General features: G+C 33.5%; 1 protein-coding gene across 3 annotated transcripts in view; it reads left to right on the top strand.

The window, feature by feature from the left end:
• The window catches only part of epn3a (epsin 3a), a 103,433-nt gene extending 85,339 nt beyond the window's left edge, over window positions 1-18,094 (top strand). For all 3 annotated transcript variants that reach the window (XM_056454152.1, XM_056454153.1, XM_056454151.1), the window contains exons 6-11: window positions 1,776-1,859; window positions 5,224-5,362; window positions 8,553-8,723; window positions 11,009-11,104; window positions 11,575-11,805; window positions 15,417-18,094. In XM_056454152.1, the coding sequence (XP_056310127.1) occupies window positions 1,776-1,859; window positions 5,224-5,362; window positions 8,553-8,723; window positions 11,009-11,104; window positions 11,575-11,805; window positions 15,417-15,703 (1,008 nt within the window). In that variant the 3' untranslated portion in view covers window positions 15,704-18,094. The remainder of the gene's footprint in view (window positions 1-1,775; window positions 1,860-5,223; window positions 5,363-8,552; window positions 8,724-11,008; window positions 11,105-11,574; window positions 11,806-15,416) is intronic.
• The last annotated feature ends 1,486 nt before the right edge of the window (window positions 18,095-19,580 follow it).

Raw genomic sequence — 19,580 nt, 5'->3', positions numbered from 1 at the left:
TTACAGATTTGGAACAACCAACCAACTCTAGCTGTGACTGGAAGTTGAATTTCTTTATATCCATTTTTTTGAAAAAGCATTTAAAAAATTCTGCTGTATAATCCATTAGAGGCACAATATGTATCACTTTTTTATTAAACCATCCAGACACCACCAGAACAGTGCTATATGTTTTGCTAACTTGTGTACTTGCATTATCCCAGATGTTTTTAAAGAATGTTAAGATCAGGAGAAATCAGCAGTTTTCAGTTTAGTGACACAGACCGTGTCCTCTGTGTTCATGCTAATGTTGTCACACACTGAGGTTTGGTTTAATAGAAAACAAAAACACCAAAGATACTTTAATTTGCTGTGTGCTTTATTTGACTGCACAGAGCAGCATTCGAACATACATTTAAATGCAATTAATAAGATAAAACTGTACTTTCGTTTTTTTCTTTTTCTTTGTATCTCTGTTGTTTTCCACATTGCACAAATGGACCTAGATTCATTGTGTTCATCTACACTGCCTTAATTTATAGCAAGCTAAATGCTTCTACTCAATAAACAGACTTGACACCAGGAAGACATAGCTCAGATGATTTAAAATGTGTAAAACCATAAAATAAAACTAAAGTATTGAACAAATTAAATGTTACATCAAATATGTTCAGATCAGTTTTATACAACATAAGATGACTATACAAAATGTTACACAGCATAAATATACTAAAAGATAAATGCTTGCTATGAGCAGAAGCAGTTATTATTATATAAACAGAACTATGTATTTCACAATCACGTATCATAAAAACTACTGGATTAATATGTAGTCCTTGATAAATATACAGAATAATATAATTCAATGACAAGTAAATAAATAAAATAATAATAAAACAGGCAGAGCCAGAACAGTGTCTGTTTCAACAATACAAAGTTAAATGTCATTTGCTCTTTATTGCCAGGTGAAATTCCTTATAAATCCACTTAAGTCTCCATTTTCCCCCATTCACACTGAGACGGAGCAGCAGCGTTTTAGAATGAAAACGGCTGTTTCAGGGCTCAAAAACTCCCATGTAGTGTGGACGGATGGCATAATTGTAGCAAAACTTATGCGTTTTAAAACTAAAACATATTGGTGTAAATGGTGCCTCGGTCTTTCCACAGACCTACCATCCCCCTAAAAAAAGACCTACCATCCCCCAAAATGAGGGACGCTAAAAACTTAAAATTGTTCCGGACAGCAAAAAAGACCCACCATCCCCAATCCATTTTGACTTCCTTAAGTAAATAAAAAAAATCAAGTACTTTTGTGTTTTAACTGAAGTAATATTGAAAAGGATGACTTTTCAATTCTTCTATTGGAGTAATCTGTACCTGTATCTGTACTTTTACTCAATTGCCTACTATGTGTACTTGTCAGTAAAAGTTAAATTGGAGATGAATTGTAATTATCAAAGTTTTTTTTTTTTTTTTACACAGTATTGTTTTGTGAATTTGTCAAAGTGCAATGCAGCTAAAGTGCATTTGTCAAAGTGAGGTGCAATGCTAAGTGTGTTGTTCAAGAAATTAATAACTGAATAAACAGCCGACAACAAACCAACATTTTGCAATTTCACAAAGAGCTCAATTAATATGTGAAAAAGCTTTTAAAAATGATTCAGGATCAATGATGGATATCTGAACTAAATAGTCACAAACAGCCAAATTCATGAAATTATGAAAAACATTTGTAACTACTTTATGTAGATTTTCTCTCTTAAGCATAAATTGATCTCTTCTCTGTTGTTCACAAGGAGGAGAGAAGCCGCCGGGGGGATGAGTCTCTGCTCCAGAAAGCACTTGAGGAGAGCAAACGAGAAATGGAAGCCAAAGGAGGAGTATGAAACCACTCATTAAACTTGCTTGCTATACATAAGCTCAATTTTTACACCTGGTTTTGACGTGCTTTCGTCAGTCCATCACAAGTGGACAATGCTAAAAACTGCTTTAAATAGGGTCTAATGTGTTTTCCACTTTCGACTACTTGCAGAGTTATTTGATAACACGTTCAATTGGTTTATTTTCATAATGTTAGTGTGGTCAAATCTTTAATCATCAAAAAAAAAAACGTGTTGTGTACTAACTAAAAACAAGATTGCTATAATACACTTTGTAAAAAAGTGTACTAAAACAAGGTATTTATACCTTGCTGCACTGTACCAAGCAAACGGACTATGATTGAAATGATAGTTGCCATCATTTTCATTATCATCCATTGACTAAATGTCTAAACCTGACATATTGTGATTGGATCACTGACAACACATGCTAATACCAGGCGGAGACATAGCCATAAATGAGTATTCTGCAAGCAGTTATGCACTGTAAAACCCAACAGTAAACTTTATCAAATAAATGACTGTAGTTAACTCAAAATTTACTGAACGTTAACTACACTCATTTGAAAAGAGTTTTGAACTTAGTGTTGCAGGTAATGAGTTAATTAAATACCTCATTACTTCAACTTAAATAGAGTAAAATTACAATACAATACTAGTTTTTTAACTCAAATGGTTTGTACCAATCGGTTTCCTCAAACTGTTTGAGTTGCCTTAACTTATTGGGTTTTACATTACTGGTTTGAGTTCTTTTTATTTATTGGGTTTTACAGTGCTTAAATTGCTTCATTTACTCAAATGGATGAAGTTCACAGTACTCGTTAGAATTAGTTTTTGAACTTAAATGGTTTGTTCCAATCGGTTTCCTCAAATTGTTTGTGTTACCTTGACTGTTTGGGTTTTACAGTGTGAGGAACAAAGTAAAATCCACACTTACTATGATGTATAAGATTCCTACTGCAAACATTGACATAAAAATTATGGTCAAGTTAAAGGGTTAGTTCAATCAGTAATAAAGAATCTGTTAATTACTCACGCCCATATCATTCCAATTATCTGTGATCTTCGTTCATCTTTAGAACACAAATTAAGTTATTGTAGGTGAAATCTGAGAGCTCCCTCTTTATGGCTGCACAATATATCGTTTTAGCATCATTACGCAATGTGTGAATACGCAATAGTCACATCACAGGACGTGCAATGTGAAGTCAGATTATAGCTGACCAAGTACAACAGTTTAGAACACAAGACAATTTTAGAGTCATTTTAGTTTAACCTCAATAAACGCAAAGATTATCAATTGCTTCTGTTTTTAAGGCCTGTGTGTAAATATTTTAAGTGTGTTTAAAGCATTAGTTCTCAAACTGTGGTACGTGTACCACTAGTGATACATGGGCTTCCTTCTTGTGGTACACGGAAGAATCTCCCAATAATAAAAGAATAAAATGAACAAACTTTTAACCCTTTGATGCGTACGATAACACTGAGAAATGTGATCAGACAGCATTGGCTGTTCCCTGAAGTGTACGATTACACCGGTGTGCTTAGAATATTTACTTTAGTGCATCGTGTCATCAGATGTTAAAAATCAGTCCACTTGGCGCAGAGCCAGAGGAAGAGGCGTCTGGCGCTTTCGGAGCAGATACGCGCTAGAGACCTACAGACCTGTGCTGTTGTGTTGGTATTTCAGTTACTGCAAACTCAGGAACCTCCCCATGCTCCATCATTGGTAAAATAATTATTACAAATGTGTTAAATGTGTGCTCGTAGTTGTGTAAAATAATGTGTGTTTTCGATATATAAAGTTATTTGTTTTGTTAAGCAGCAAGGCTTTCGGTTTAGTTTGTTACCTCAGATTTAAACTAATTAATATGGATGTGATTCAAATGGCACAAGACTCAGAACACTCAAGCAACTTTGCCATGCTTGAAGCTTAGAAGTAGAACATAAAGTTAGTCTCTTTGTGCACAGACGGAGGGGCCACAAACTGTACCCGAGTCTGCTTGAAAACAGTGGTCAGTGCACGGTTAATGCGAACTACGCGGTTCACTTAAGATGTGTTCATATTCGCACCAAATCACGGAAATACCGCATGTATGAGTTGGTCAAGCAGTGTATTTATTCACTTAATCACTCAGTTTTCTGACACACACCTACTATAAATGATGTGCAGCAGATCTAATTTTTTAATTTAAATATGTAATTCCAAATTATATATTTAAAATACAAGTAGTTAATCTGCCTCGTTTTTGAACAGTGCAGTGCTGTAGCTTCTTAATTAGGCCTACGCTACTGTTTTTCAATACTGGTCATTATGGTGGAACTTGGAGAGACAATTTATTTCTGAGGTGGTACTTGGTAAAAAAAAGTTTGAGAACCACTGGTTTAAAGCATTTGGGCACAAGGAATTATTACATTTGTAGCTTTAACAAAGATTTATTGTATTTAAATATTTACGCAATAAATAATATACAGCTTTATTGTACGTTTGATTATTTTAGTTCTGTACTCGTATACTGTTAGACTCCTTAATTTGTATATTTGCTCTACTTTATTTATTGCTTGTAATTTGTTTATTATACTTTATGCACTCTCCTACAAAACCTTCCCAATCAATCTAAAATTATTATTTAACTTGTGAAAAATTGCATACAGTTTAAATGTCGCAATGTACATTTTTTCCAATATTCTTCCTCTGTAGATAGCAATGGTCCGGAGATGTTTAGAGAAGGAACCATGTGTCAAAACCGTCAAAACCGTCCATGTGTCTTTAGTGGTTGTCTCTGTGTGTTTACGGTACTTTTGTGTTGCACTGCTGACTCTAATGGCAAAATGTCATACTGCCTATACTGTTTCACTTTTTTTACCAGTTTTTTGGAACAGAGTTCTCAGAGTTTCGTATGATTACAGTTGAACCACTGAAGTCACATGGAATATTTTGACAATATGTTTGTTTCCTTTTCTGAAATTTGAACATCTCAAGATGAGCCAAAGATGATTGAAGTTCTCAGGGAATTGAAAGATGTGAGGGTAATTAATAATAATAATAATAATAAGTTTCTATTTTGGGTAAACTAACACTTTTAGGCATTATTGATCAGTATTTTCTCCTTATTGTTGTGCTTTCATTTAAAACTATACAATTAATAAGTTGTAACATTTTGACACACCCACTGATGAGCTGAAAGATTTAGGATTGCCTGGCTTAGTTTTTTTTGTCACAATAAATTCAAGGTACTGTTCGAGGTTCTGTACTGCAGTTAGTTGTCCCCATTTCAGGCTTTGTATAGATGCATACGCTATTGACCTAAAAAAAATATTTCTGAATGTGCTGAAAGCGCTTTTCTCTCCTTCCTGTTGGCAGTCTGCCATGCTGGATCTTGCAGATATTTTCACTTCGGCTCCTGAATTGCCCTCTGCTGCCAGTGCTTGGGATTCATCTGGAGGCCAAGGTGCTTTAGCGCAGGCTGGTCCTCTGCGGTCTGACCCATGGGATAGTTTGGGTAAGCCCTGCGATTTAGTATGATTGTATCTTAGCAGTAAGTGCTCTTCAACTGTAAAGGTGGACCAAGTGTTTTTTGGTAAATATTGTTGAGATCACTTTACTGCAAAATAAAACGTCTAGTTCCACCTTTTGATACCTTTTTGTCGTGCTAGGTACCCTTTGCAGAGGGTACCCAAAAAGTGGTACAGTACGGTTTTTGTTACCTTTCGACAGTGGAAACGGCCGTACCGTACCCCTCAGTGGAAACGGGCTACAAGATCAGGGGCCTGTTTCAGTAAGGAAGTTCAACCAACTCAAAGTTTAAACTTGAACTCTGAGTTGATTTACCGAGAGATTAAAAGCTCAGAGTTATTGGTTTCAGAATAGTGGATCTGAGTTTGGTCAATCAACTTTGAGTAGACCAACTCAGAGTTAAGCAAGCACACCGCAACTATAAAAAGGCATTATCAATGGAGTGCAGATATTACGAGTGACTATGGCAACATCTTAAAAAAGAGATCACCGTTTCTTTCTCCAGCTGAACTTGATGTGCTCATGCAAAGTTGTAGCAAATATGACCATATTTTATTATATATTTTATATATTTTAAAAAGCAACAACTCTGCATCAGGAAAACAGAGACAGTTATCTTGGGAAAACAGCTGCTCAAGTTAATGCGTAATTTTACATTTAAAGTATTTAAATATTTAAGTATAATAAAATAACTAATGTTATGTGTGATGTTTATACATTTTTTACACACGTTCCCACATTTATACACATTTTAATAGATTTAAAAGTGCACTTGTGTGTGTCTGCCTTTTTTATTGATCAAGTGATAGAGGTTGATATGACATTTATGAATGTAAGCAGAACAACAGTTTTTAGAAAGAATAATAATCCTATTAATCTAGTTACAGTACATGTTCCTGTCGAAGGTCAGTGAATTTAAGCTAATTATTTATTAAAAAAGAACAAGCCATTCTCGTACGTGACTTTGTTCTTTGTGTGACTGAAATTTAGGCAATACCTATGTTTCCATCCAAATATATTAATTCAATTTATGTGCAAAACTGGAATAACGCATAAAAGATGTGCGAATAAAGCAGCGTTTCCATCCAACAAGTCAAAGAGAACAAAATCGTCACTTCCTGATTAAACCAATAATTTACAGTAAAAACAGAATTTACTGCGGTAAAAGAAGCTGCGTCAATCTTATCTTTATTTAATTATTGTAGGCTACTTGCACCTCAGAAGACAATGCTGACACAATGAACACTTGGGGGCGTTTAAAACCATGAGACGCGGAGAACAGACGCTCTTGACAAGCTACAGACGCTCTGGAGGTCATTAATAATATAATATTAATACTGAAATGGTTAAGGCGAAACTCCAAGTTTAGAGAAACCTGCTCCTGACCAGGTTAGGTTCACAGAGTAAGTTACCACAGCAACTGACTCTGAGTTAAAGTTACCTCTCTTTCAGAAAACTTACCCTGCTTTCTCGAGTTTAACAAACCTGCCATTTTGAAACGGAAAACCCAGAGTTTCTCTCATTTCAGGCTTAAAATACTCTGAGTTTTCACTTAACCACCTTTCTGAAACAGGCCCCAGGACAAGATGGGATGACATGACTACATCAGCATGCAATACTGTTGATGAAGAAAGACAAGACTGAAATATACTCAAAAAGATAAAAACTAACCATTGTTATTTTTCATCAGTTCATGCATTAGAAGAACAGATTAGAGTGCATAGTTTTCAGTAATGTTACTGCTGCAGACCTGTCAAGTTTCTGTTTGTTTCAAGCCATAGGCAATGAACATTTTAACAATCCTTATTTTCTTTGACAAATTTAACACTGCTGTGGTCATGATTCATGTCTGTTTAGCAGGAGTTTAAACTGTCAAGGCTTTAAAACAAATGCAGATTTTTTAATTTGTTGTTGACGAAGTAACTGAAGTGGCTTTTCTTTCCATCCAAAAGGGGCATTCTCTGCATTGTTTATTATAGAATATTTGAGATTGAACTGAAACTTCACAAACAAATTCTGGGAACAACTGAGACTTATGTTACAGGATATTACATAGAATCATTTGAGAGTAAGAACATTATATATATATATATATATATATATATATATATATATATATATATATATATATATATATATATATATATATATATATATATATATATGTATATGTATATGTATATGTAAAGTGAGAGGTTGACAGACATACACCAAAGTCTCTCCCGGAACTTCTGAATTTGATCATGGTTCTGCTTTTAAACTTTCTGTTCCTCCTACATCATAATATACACATTTCATGTTTCACATTTCTACTCCTACTCATACAACCAGTTTTCTCAAGACACATAATAGTAGATTCATACAGGCCTATATTTACTTGACTGTATGTGTTTTCTATGCACTTTTTAAGAATACAAATCTTCACCTGTAGTAAGAAATTATTCAATCACCATAATTAGCTTTACTTGCATTTGGACTCATGCAGTATTTGGATATATTTAAATGTTTTCATTTTTCAAAGTCAATGAATCATGGGTGACTAATGCAGTGGTGAATGGGTAACAATAGGCGTTCCCCAATGATGGCATTAACAAAAAATGTTTACTGCTTCTATACAAGTGTTTTTCCAGATCAAGACCTGCTAGGGTCAGAGTCAATATCTGTTTTTTGATGCCTCTGCCATGATAATGGAAAAGCTCATTTTAAAAATATAATCATACAGTAGTTTAAAGCGCAGACACTAGAAGAAAATCATTGTAGAAACATCTCAAGATTTTTTATATATATAAACTTGGAAAGATTTCAAACAAACTTCCTTTATGTTGCCATGTGGTGTTGTTTGTAGAAATGTAAGGAAAAATAAAGTAATCCATTTTAGATTAAAGCTGTAATATAACAAAATTTAGGAAAAATTGCTTTGAATACTTTCAGTATGCACTGTATGTAACTCACAATATATGCTTATAACTAATATTTTACTCCTGTTAGGATAACTTCAAACAGGACTAAGCAGTTACATTACAAGGTGATGTGTCAGCTTTAAGTTCAAGACAACTGTTGTTTCACACAGTGGCACTCAAACAAAAAAATTATTATTGGTGCACATTTAAGCAATGAAATGAGCATAAACCATCAGATGTATTGCTTTGATGTAATGCTTAACTCCTCTTTTGCAGAGCCCACCTCTTCAATCCGTCGGCATGGAAGCTCATGGATTGCACCACCTGCATCAAGTGAATATTCCCAACCCTGGGCACATCGACAGCAAACTTCTGATCCATGGGACGCCCCTCAGAATGCCTCCAGCTCTGTGTCTACAAATCACACCTGGATCTCCCCTAAACATGGTACAAACTTAATCTACAACCGCATGATGATAAACTGAAGCTAAAATGCTTGATAACAGGGGTGCAAACTTGTCACCTTTCTGCAAATTTTGAGATTTGGATGCGTTTGACTATACTAAGCTTTAAGTACAAATGAAATTAAAACTAACCATATGATTTTGTTAGCTTAAATAGCTAGTTTTGTGGTGAACAATTCATCTGTGCATGTCATTAAGAAAAAAAAATAGTTTGCAATCCTTGTAATCTAAATTAAAATCTGAAAATGCAGCATTTCCTCTTTGTTTTCAGTTAAATTCTAAAAAAGGTATTGGGCGTGGGTAACATACTTCACCACGCCCCTCTAACTGTCAGTTTTGACAACAAGCAGAAATGGTGAGGAGGAGGTGTCTGTTAGGTTGTAATAACCCAAACCCATTTCCCAATCTTTCTGAATAAAATGCCTACTTTACTACATCCAATCAACTTGCAGTAGAAAAAACAAGCCACACCCACTGTTTTCTCATTTAAAAATCTGCTTCTCTAGAAACTGTCAAAATAAAATAAAAAATGGTCGCAGGTTCTGGTTCTAGCGGACTTTAAAAAGCACCTGATTGAATGGCAATTTACTGAGAGCTTTGTGTTTTACAATGGCATGCAAACATAGAGAACACGAGAGTCTTACATACATATAGAATTGACAAACTACATGTAAATCAAATTATTTGATGTTGTTTTTTGTATTGGGCAGGAGGGGAAATTCCAAGGCCTATGCTCATGTATTAACATCTGCATTTTAACATTATTTTAATTAAACAGGCAACATGATTATTCAGAAGCCTGACAGGTTATCAGTAGTAATTATCAATAATGTGTCAAGATTTACAAAGTTGTCTGAAAAGAAAAATAATGGTTGGGTCATCATATATATATAAATATAAATATAAATATATATATATATATATATATATATATATATATATATATATATATATATATATATATATATATATATATGTATATATATATATATATACACAGTTGAAGTCAGAATCATTGTTTTTTCCCCAATTTCGGTTTAACGGAGAGAAGATTTTTTCAACACATTTCTAAACATAATAGTTTTAATAACTCATTTCTAATAACTGATTTATTTTTATCTTTGCCATGATGATAGTAAATAATATTTTACTAGATATTTTTCAAGACGCTTCTGTACAGCTTAAAGTGACATTTAAAAGCTTAACTAGGTTAATTAGGTTAACTAGGAAGGTTAGGGTAATTAGGCAAGTTATTGTATAACGATGGTCTGTTCTGTAGACTATGGAAAAAAATATAGCTTAAAGGGGCTAATAATTTTGACCTTAAAACTGCCTTTATGCTAGTCGAAATTAAACAAATAAGACTTTCTCCGGAAGAAAAAATATTATCAGACATACTGTGTAAATTTCCTTGCTCTGTTAAACATCATTTGGTGAATATTTAAAAACGAAAGAAAAATTCAAAGGGAGGCCAATAATTCTGACTTCAACTGTATATATATATATATATATATATATATATATATATATATATATATATATATATATATATATATATATATATATATATATATATATATATATATATATACTATATGACTATACAATTTTCTGTTATGATTCAAACATTTTTTACATTTTTCTTAGTACACAAGATCTCTTTGGAATTAATAGTTTCTATAGGATGCCATATAATAAGATATGCTTGTACATTACATTAGGCAGTACCAAAGCCACAACTGCAATAAATCTAAAAAAATAACTTAAGATCACAGTGCAAAAAAAAATACACACCAATGGAGATATTAAGTCAAATTTTAATAAGGAAAAGAGGAAAAGTTATTTATGTTTACTTTTTAAATTTTGTAGTATGTATTATTATGCCATTCCTAAAAATGTTAAGTTATTAATCTTAATGAAAATACACCAAATTATATTTTCTAGATTCACTGAGAAATTGTAAAAATATTTATATTCAAAAAGGGGGTGTACTTGTTTATGCTGTGGACTATATGGGGTCACCTTTTTTTAACCATGACAAGTTTGCACCCTGTAATATACTAAATATCCTAATGATGCTATTAATCCTATGCTAATTTTTAATCAAAAATATATTTAACTTTTCAAAAAAAACTTACTTTCCCAAGTATGCATGGTAATCTTTTGTCTCTATTAGGTAAATGTAGGGTTGTAGTAGCATAGCGATGACCTAGAGATAATATATATGGTCTCGGATTTCAGTATATTATGGGTGTTTAAATCCTTCAGGGGCTGGAGTGGATCCCTTTTCTCCCCCCATAGTGGACAGGCGAGGATCTATTGGCCCTCTCAAAACTACACCCCCTCGTGCAGGAAGTCCCTCAGGCAATCACTTTGATTTTTGTTTCCTTTTCATTAATATTAATGATTTAATATTAATAATTTATTTTAAAATAATGTTTATTTTATTCACCATTTCATTTATTTTTCTTCAAACATACTACTATTCAAATGTTTGGGGTTATTAGGTATTTGTTTGAAAAACTAAATTAAAAAATGCTTTTACCATAAGTAATAGTGATAAGTTAAAATGTTTCTTGAGCTCCAAATCATAATATTAAAATCATTTCTGAAGGATCATTTGAGTAATGATGCTGGAAATGATAACACTTTGAATTACCATATAATATTAAATATTTCCCAATTTGTATTTAGTGTTTTGAGCAAATAAATCAAGTTTGGTAAGTACAAGGGTGTCTTGTGTTAAAAAGCACTACCTTCCCCAAATACTTGAATGCTAGTGTGCATTTTGTATTATATATTTTATTTTTCCATGTTGAATTCTTATTATATAGATGATGATCTTTTTGATGAGGCTATGGATGGAGGTCAGGCAAATGTGAATGGCCACGGTTGTCCTGAGCCTTTCAATTTGTCTTCCCTTGGCGAAGGTCTACCAAAACCAGCTCCTCGAACCTGCAGTACTCCTGAGGCGTTTCTGGGTCCATCTGGAGCTTCACTTGTCAACTTGGAATCTCTGATACCCCCCAATCCTACTACCAAGAACTTCAACCCATTTTTATCAGGTCAGAATGCACCATTATTAAAACGTTTGTTTACCTCAAAATACACATTCTGTTAGTAATTACTCACCCTCATGTCGATTCCACCTCCTGAGATTTTTTTTTCATCTACTGAATACAAATTATGTTATTTAAGATAAAATCTGAGAGATCACTCTTGTCCTCTATAGACCACAACAAAACAGAAAAAAAAAACAATGTTGCAACACTTCAGTGGTTCAACTGTAATAATTTTTTATTATAACAAAATGAAACATTTTCATGCCAGGTAGCAAAACAGAAATGTGTCTTTTAAACAGATTCAGTTTTTACAGCTTTCTTATTCGTGGATTCAGAAATCAAAGACATAAAGATTTAGATCTTCAAAAAAATTCTGAAAAAAAAAGGTTTACGCTTACAAAATGTACACATTTGTGTATAAAATATTTAGCCAGAAATATAATAAGATTAAAAAAATAAAAAACATCTGGATGTTCATTCTGATGGTTAAATCCTAAAATAACACTTTCATATTTCAACACAATATCAGGGCTTAAACCACTAAATATACCTAATGCATCTTTCCAAACATTTTTGGTATATTCACAATTCCAAAAAAGGTGAGACAGATCTTCAGTTTGGTGATCGCAGAAGAAGCAATTTACATCAAAATCTTCAGAAATAAACCTTTGTATAATTTTATAAGACACTTCATGGATTTTATTGTACATTAGGAATTTGTGAGGTAAGGTCCATACTCTTTTCCAGTTAATATCACAGGGTACCGCTGTGTCTAAAAAGTCTTAAATTTAAAAAACAAAATTTTAGGCCTTAAAAAGTCTTAAATTCACTGAAACATTGTGTTATAGGTCTTAAATCATTTTAAACAGGTCTTAATTTTCCTCAGTCCAAGTAAAGCTACCCAATCGGGCTGACATCCATCCAATCACCAACAATCCATCTTAATAAAAGCAGGGAAAGAAAACTAAAAACAATTACACAATTTCCTCATGATAATAACAGAGCAAAATATCCCTTTACAATATCATCCATTCATACAAAAAATATTTACAGAAGTAAAGGTTGAGTAGACATAATATATTTAAATAGGCATGAAACTTTTTTCACCAAAAGCCAACAAGTATATATTTTTGATTATTTATCTAATTTCCTCCACAATAAATATATTTTTAACAATGTTAAACTTGTCATTTAAAAAAAGTAAGTAGTATTATGTTGAAAATAGTGTTTACAACTAGAGTTTTCTAGACACATTAAACTATGTCTCTAAAAAACAATTACATTAGATTTTTTTGTGGCAAGCATTATAAATAATCAAGCCATTAGAAATAATCATTAGAGTTTAGCCCTGTTTAAGTCTAAAATTTAATTGATATAATCTTAAAAGGGTCTTAAAAAGTCTTAAATTTGACTTGATGAAACCTGCAGAAACCCTGTATTACCTATATGTCTGTTCTAATAATAGACAGCATTAGGACAAGAGATTATCTCACGCTAAAATAGAGAGCAGATTTTTTTTGTTATTTGGCTTTGTGGTAAATAGTAATTTACCAAGAACTGTTTTTAGCACATTTAGATGTGGTACTGTCCCATTCCTTTATAAGCATAATCCCAGAGAGGACTGCTCCAAAAGCAATAGCAAATTCTTTAGCAGTAATTGGATATTTGTAATGGGATAAAAAAATCCTCATCCTTTTTAAGGCCCTCCTCTGTTATTACATAATTGTCTAACATTCATTCATTTTTTTTTCTGGCTTAGTCCCTTTATTGATCTGGGGTCGCCACAGTGGAATGAACCACCAACTTATCCAGCATATGTTTTACGCAGCAGATTAATTGTCTAACATACATTATATATTTTTTGCTCAATTATCAAAGTAAATTGACAAAATTTTGTACAATAATTCTCTGTTGTGCCAAACTATATAATTATGTGGGGAAAAGTTGTTCTTGTAAATTAAAGACCATGATAACACGCATTGATTATGAAAGGATTTGGAAGCAATTTTCTCAGGACTATAATTACACAAGAGCAAAAAAAATTTAACTCTGTAATTTAGAGAAAAACAAATTTGGTATAAAATTCTACAGAGAGGCAGGATTTTTAAGATGCTGATTAATCCAATTAATTTTGAATGTATAATTAAGATTAGCAAAACTGATGAAATTAAATAGCCATTTTCATAATTATTCAAAACTACAGATTTTTTAATATAGTGTTGCTTATTTTTCCGTAAAAAATTAAACAAGGTTTGATCAATTGTCTTAAGAAGTCTTAGAATCTATATAGAGTGATGCTGTAAAATAAGCTAGAGGCGAAAGACCCTGTGGTTTAGAAAGTAAAATTCTACCTCTAAGTGATAAATCTCTGTGTAACCCCATTTACAGTGCATCTGAAAAGTATTCATAGCGCTTCACTTTTTCCAAATTTTATTTATTTATTTTTTTGTACAGCCTTATTCCAAAATGAATTAAATTCATTTATGTCCTCAAGATTCTACACACAATACCCCATAATGACAATGCGTCATTATGTGTACGATTGTTTAAATAAAAAATAGTACACATACCTTAGGAACGGTATTGCAGAAAATTTTGACTGTTTTAAAACCTTGAATTTTCCAAACCGTGGCATACCTTGAAAATGGTTATCGTCCCATGCTTAGGTCTGAACAATCAATAATATCTTACACCAATCTAATATTATTGGAAATATGCCTTCCTTGTAAAATGCTAGACTGAGAGTCATCTATTATAGAATCAATTACTCTTTTGATACGCTTAGCAAAAATGAAAGCTAAAATTTTGTAATCATTGTTAAGAAGAAATATAGGGCGCCAATTATCAAGAAACAGAACATCTTTTTTTGGGCATTGGGAGTAATGTAATAAGACCTTGTGTAAGTGTAGGAGAGCCTATTAAATTACATTCTGTGAAGGAAGGGAGCTAACTGTTTTGCAAATAATCTATAAAACTCAAAAGATAACCTGTCCACACCAGGAGATTTGTTGAGTTTAAGATGAGTAATGGCTTCCTAGACCTCCTCTAAATAAGGAGGTAGATCAAACTTTTCTATCTGTCCCACTAATTTTATCACAACCAGGCAGGGAGTTAAAAAAGCGTGTAGCAGAATCAGGATCAAAAGATGAACTATACAACTTTTTATAAAAGTCAGCACAGAACAATGCAATTTCTTTAGAATTTTCTCATATTTGACTATTGATATTTAATTTATTCAGTTTTATAATTACAATTACGTTTTCCTTCTTTCGCGCTTCCTGCCTCAACTGTAATCATATAAAGAAACAGTAAACCTTTTGTTTATGACAAAAAACCCTGTGACAATGACTTTGTTCACCATAATCATCCACTTCAGATCAGGGTGTGCAATAAGTACAGGCTTAGTCTTAAGACCAGTGCTGTTGAGAAAGCTCTTGGATTTCATCTACAAATTTGTGGTGTGAAGATAAACAAAGGTCTGAGGGGATTAGAATGACATAAGGGCAAGTAATTAATAACAGAATTTACATTCTTGGTTGAACTAACCCTTTAAACTACATTTGGTCAGGTACTTCAAAATCCATAATAACTTTTTTATTCTGATTTTAATTTAGGAGTGCCTGCTCCGACAACCTCTAATCCATTCCAAAATGAAGCACCTCGTCTGACGCTTAATCAGATGCGTCCCAGCTCCACGTCTCCTGCACCCTCATCCCTCCCATTCAATGCGTCTCTGGCCATGGCATCCAGCCAGCAGCCCAGCTCTTTGCCCAACACCTTCACACAGTCTTCACAGGTGATGCCGCTGATCCCTGGACCCCTACCGCAACCACTGCTACCACTGTCCAGCAAAACCATGCTTGCAGATCCAGATACACACAATCAGAACCCGTTCCTATGAAGGACCACATCCAAACAAGGACTGTTTAATTACCAAAAGACTTAAAACTGGAACATGTTTTTAATGGCTTTGCTCCTTTCACAGCCTACAGATTTTGCTCTATGCAGTCGCTCTCAAGAGGCATTCACACATACATTTTTTTAATTTTCAAATATACTTATTTTTTATAACAACGACCACTGGTAATGCTTTGTGGTTGTTGCATGTGGTTAATTTGAATTTTATATAAATGATCAGTTATGCAACGCACACATGCACAGTAGCGAACACATGATCCATCGTTTGCGATAAACAAACTAGCATGTTCACATGTATAGTTGGCCTAAAAAAAACATCAACATGGGGTACACAAGTGAAAAAGCCAACAGCTACACGTTACGTTAGAGCTGTGGCAAAAATAATAATGCAAGAAATCTAGCTTAGTTTAAACCAGCTGATGGTGCTTTAGGCCAGTGTTTCTCAACCACGTTTCTGGAGGACCACCAACAATGCATGTTTGTTTGTCACACTCATTACAGGTCTTTCAGTCAATGCTAATGAGCTTATGATCAGAATCACATGTGTTTGGTTAAAGAGACATGGAAAATGTGCAGTGTTTCTCAACAATGTTCTTGGAGGACCACCAGCTTTGCACATTCACTGTCTCCTTAACCAAACACACCTGATTCTGATCATAAGCTCATAAGCAGAGACTGAAAGACCTGTAACGAGTGTGAAAAACAAAGGAGACATTCAAAACATGCAGTGTTGGTGGTTCTCCAGAAATGTGGTTGAGAAACATTTCTCTAGGCTTGTTTTTAACAGCAGATAGCATTCTCGGTTTGTTTTTAACAGCAGATGGTGCCCTAGGCCAGTGTTTCTCAACCATGTTCCTGGAGAACCACCAACACTGCATGTTTTGAATGTCTCCTTTGTTTTTCACACTCATTACAGGTCTTTCAGTCTCTGCTTATGAGCTTATGATCAGAATCAGGTGTGTTTGGTTAAGGAGACAGTGAATGTGCAAAGCTGGTGGTCCTCCAAGAACATTGTTGAGAAACACTGCTCTAGGCTTGTTTTTAACAGCAGATGGCGATCTAGGCTTGTTTTCAACAGCAGATGGTGCTCTAGGCTATTTTACTTAACTGCAGATGGTGCTCTAGGCTAGTTTTTAACCATACACTCAAATAATCAAGAGGAAGAGCTCGGAATCATGTAAATTGTTTTTTATATCTTAAAAGGAATGCAACAACAGCTTACTGTGAACACACTTGTAATTTGTGTAAACATTTCCTAAGCTTATTAATAATTAATTTAGGTTTAAGCAATATGCGTGAGGAATTGGATCCCTCTGCTGTTAAAAATAAGACTCTGAAGCAATTTTGAAATTCTTAGAATCAATGCTGTATGGCACATACATTCTGCATTCGTAAGAGATGAAATCAATCTCTACACCAGCAGGTGGCAGTAATCTGTATTAGACATTCATAACAGAAAACTGGAAGAGCTTCAACTGCAGGAACACACTTGAAAATAGCAAGGTGAAAGTGCTGAAAGAAGTTCACAAATATCTAAAAAGTAAAGTGGAACATAGCCGATGTTTGCTCTCTTGATTTGGTTGTTTATTTGCTTTTTTCCACCCTTACATTATTCTTCTTTTGCTTAAATGAAATGTTGTAAACTTGTTTAGTCAGTTTAAAAACCACAAATGTTGGGGACAAAACAGCTTCATAGTAATAAATAGAAAAAAATAACAGCGCAAAATGGGCTCTACGCACAGGGTGTGCCCAAACCCGCCAAGAAAACTTAGGCCCAATCTCAATTCTACCCCATAGCCCTTCCTCTTACCCCTTGTCCCAATTCTCTTTAGCTTGAAGGCGTAATGCTAAGGGGAAGGGGTAGATAGCCCTTCAAACTAAGATTTTTCAGGACCACACTCGAAACCAAGGGGTAAGAAAATTTCCCAGAATACACCAGTCACAACAGCAGGATCGCTGAACCTGAAAGGAGATCCAAAAATTACTATTTTTTTGTCATTACAAATTTTTACAACAAACAAACATGCGTTTTAATATATTAATAACCGCGTTCGTGTTTTACCGTCATGCTTTTTAAAAAAATCAAAAACGCAAAATTTTGTTTTCTATAATCCCTTATAATAACTTCTGTACAGCAGTCCCACAACCTTCTGACACTCGAATACCCTGTCAGAAAAGTCTAGTGGCTGTGAATGAGCATTTTACAGTGTCTGCTATTATGTTAATGTTGTTTTTGGTATGTTTACATAGATGAATATGGCCACTGTGTATATGTGCAGTATAGTTACGATCTTACTGCCACATTAGATAGTTATGATAACATAATATATGCCTTGTGATTTCTTGCAGATAAATATAAAAAAAAAAAAACAACTAGACATAACTACAGCAGTAGGGATTGTCTGATCTCATATGAAGCATCAGATCGCCATGACATATGATGAAGTGTGCAGGTGTTGTAGTGCCGTCCCATTTTTTAGGGGTAAATTTTGAAGCCCCTCCCCTTCACACTCAGTTTTAAGGGCCAAAGGGAAGGGGAGGGGTAGGGGTACAAAAACAGAATTGGGATTGGGCCTTATAGTTAAAGTATATCAATTTCATGAGTTTCATTGAACAGCAACAATAGTCAGTTAAATAGACCCAAGTATTTATTTAGTTGTTTAAGCGTAATGAGATGAAAATACGTTTAAATATAAACGCCATATGAATAAAGCACTGTTTCCATCTATTGAGTCAAAGAGAACAAAACCATCACTTTCTGATAAACCGCCACCAAAAAGAAAAATGTAATTTTTTTCAGCCTTATTTTATTATATATATATATATATATATATATATATATATATATATATATATATATATATATATATATTAGGGAGGTAATAATATGAACCACTTTGATGATGAACTTTGGCTAAAGGATTTTAAATTAACAAAACCACATCTTAGCTATTTTACAATGTTTTATTTAATTAATAACTTAATAATTAATCCATTTAATTATGTTATTACATGATCTGTTCAAACAAAATCATGACTTTTTGATGAGCATGCTAGAATTTATTTGGTAAATTTGGTTTCATCATTGTGTGCAATTTTTTCTTGTCAGATAAAATTGATCTTACTTCTAAGTAGATACTAATCCTTTGTTTTCAAAATGTATGAACATCTTGGCATTTCCCTTACGCATTTTTTATAATGCACATAAAATAGGCAGAATGAAAATTCACAGGTTTATCTGCATACAAAATTAAAAGGAAAGCTTTTTATTGACACTACTAATTAGCCTAGCTAGCAATAAGAACGTCCACTCTAGAGTATGTGTGAATCACGGTATGTGTGAATGACCTCCAACTGTTATAAAATGTGTGAATGTCAACTATGCATTACATGGCAATACAGATGCTGGCTTTTTAAAAAGTTACATAAATGGCACTGGTTAAAATTATGAATATTTAATCCAAGTATAACAGTAGTTTGGATAAGAAGTTCTTCTTATTACTTGTTCCATAAAGCCCACTACATAACCCAAGCACAAGTCCAAAGCCTCATAGATTTTGATCATAATCTTTGATTCCTCACACCAGTTTCTATGCTTTAGTGGTCCTTTATTAGCCTGGAGTATCTGATGACTTTCAGTGCAATCCTTTTATTTACTTGATATGACTGGTATCTGTGAACACTGAAGGCATCTGATGGGTCACTCGCTCCAGTATAAAATAACAGGGACAAGATTTTGGGGCCAATAATTTAAGTATAATGATTTTATAATATTAGGCATTGACTGTTGAATGACTAGTCCTCCAGCAAGAGAATGTACTCACTGTGGTGTTCAAAATGAGTTGATGCCACATATTAAC

Source organism: Danio aesculapii, chromosome 3 (genome assembly GCF_903798145.1).
Source record: "Danio aesculapii chromosome 3, fDanAes4.1, whole genome shotgun sequence".
NCBI lineage: Eukaryota > Metazoa > Chordata > Actinopteri > Cypriniformes > Danionidae > Danio > Danio aesculapii.
The sequence above is the reverse complement of the archived record's forward strand: the minus strand, read 5'-3'. Positions and strand labels throughout refer to the sequence as shown.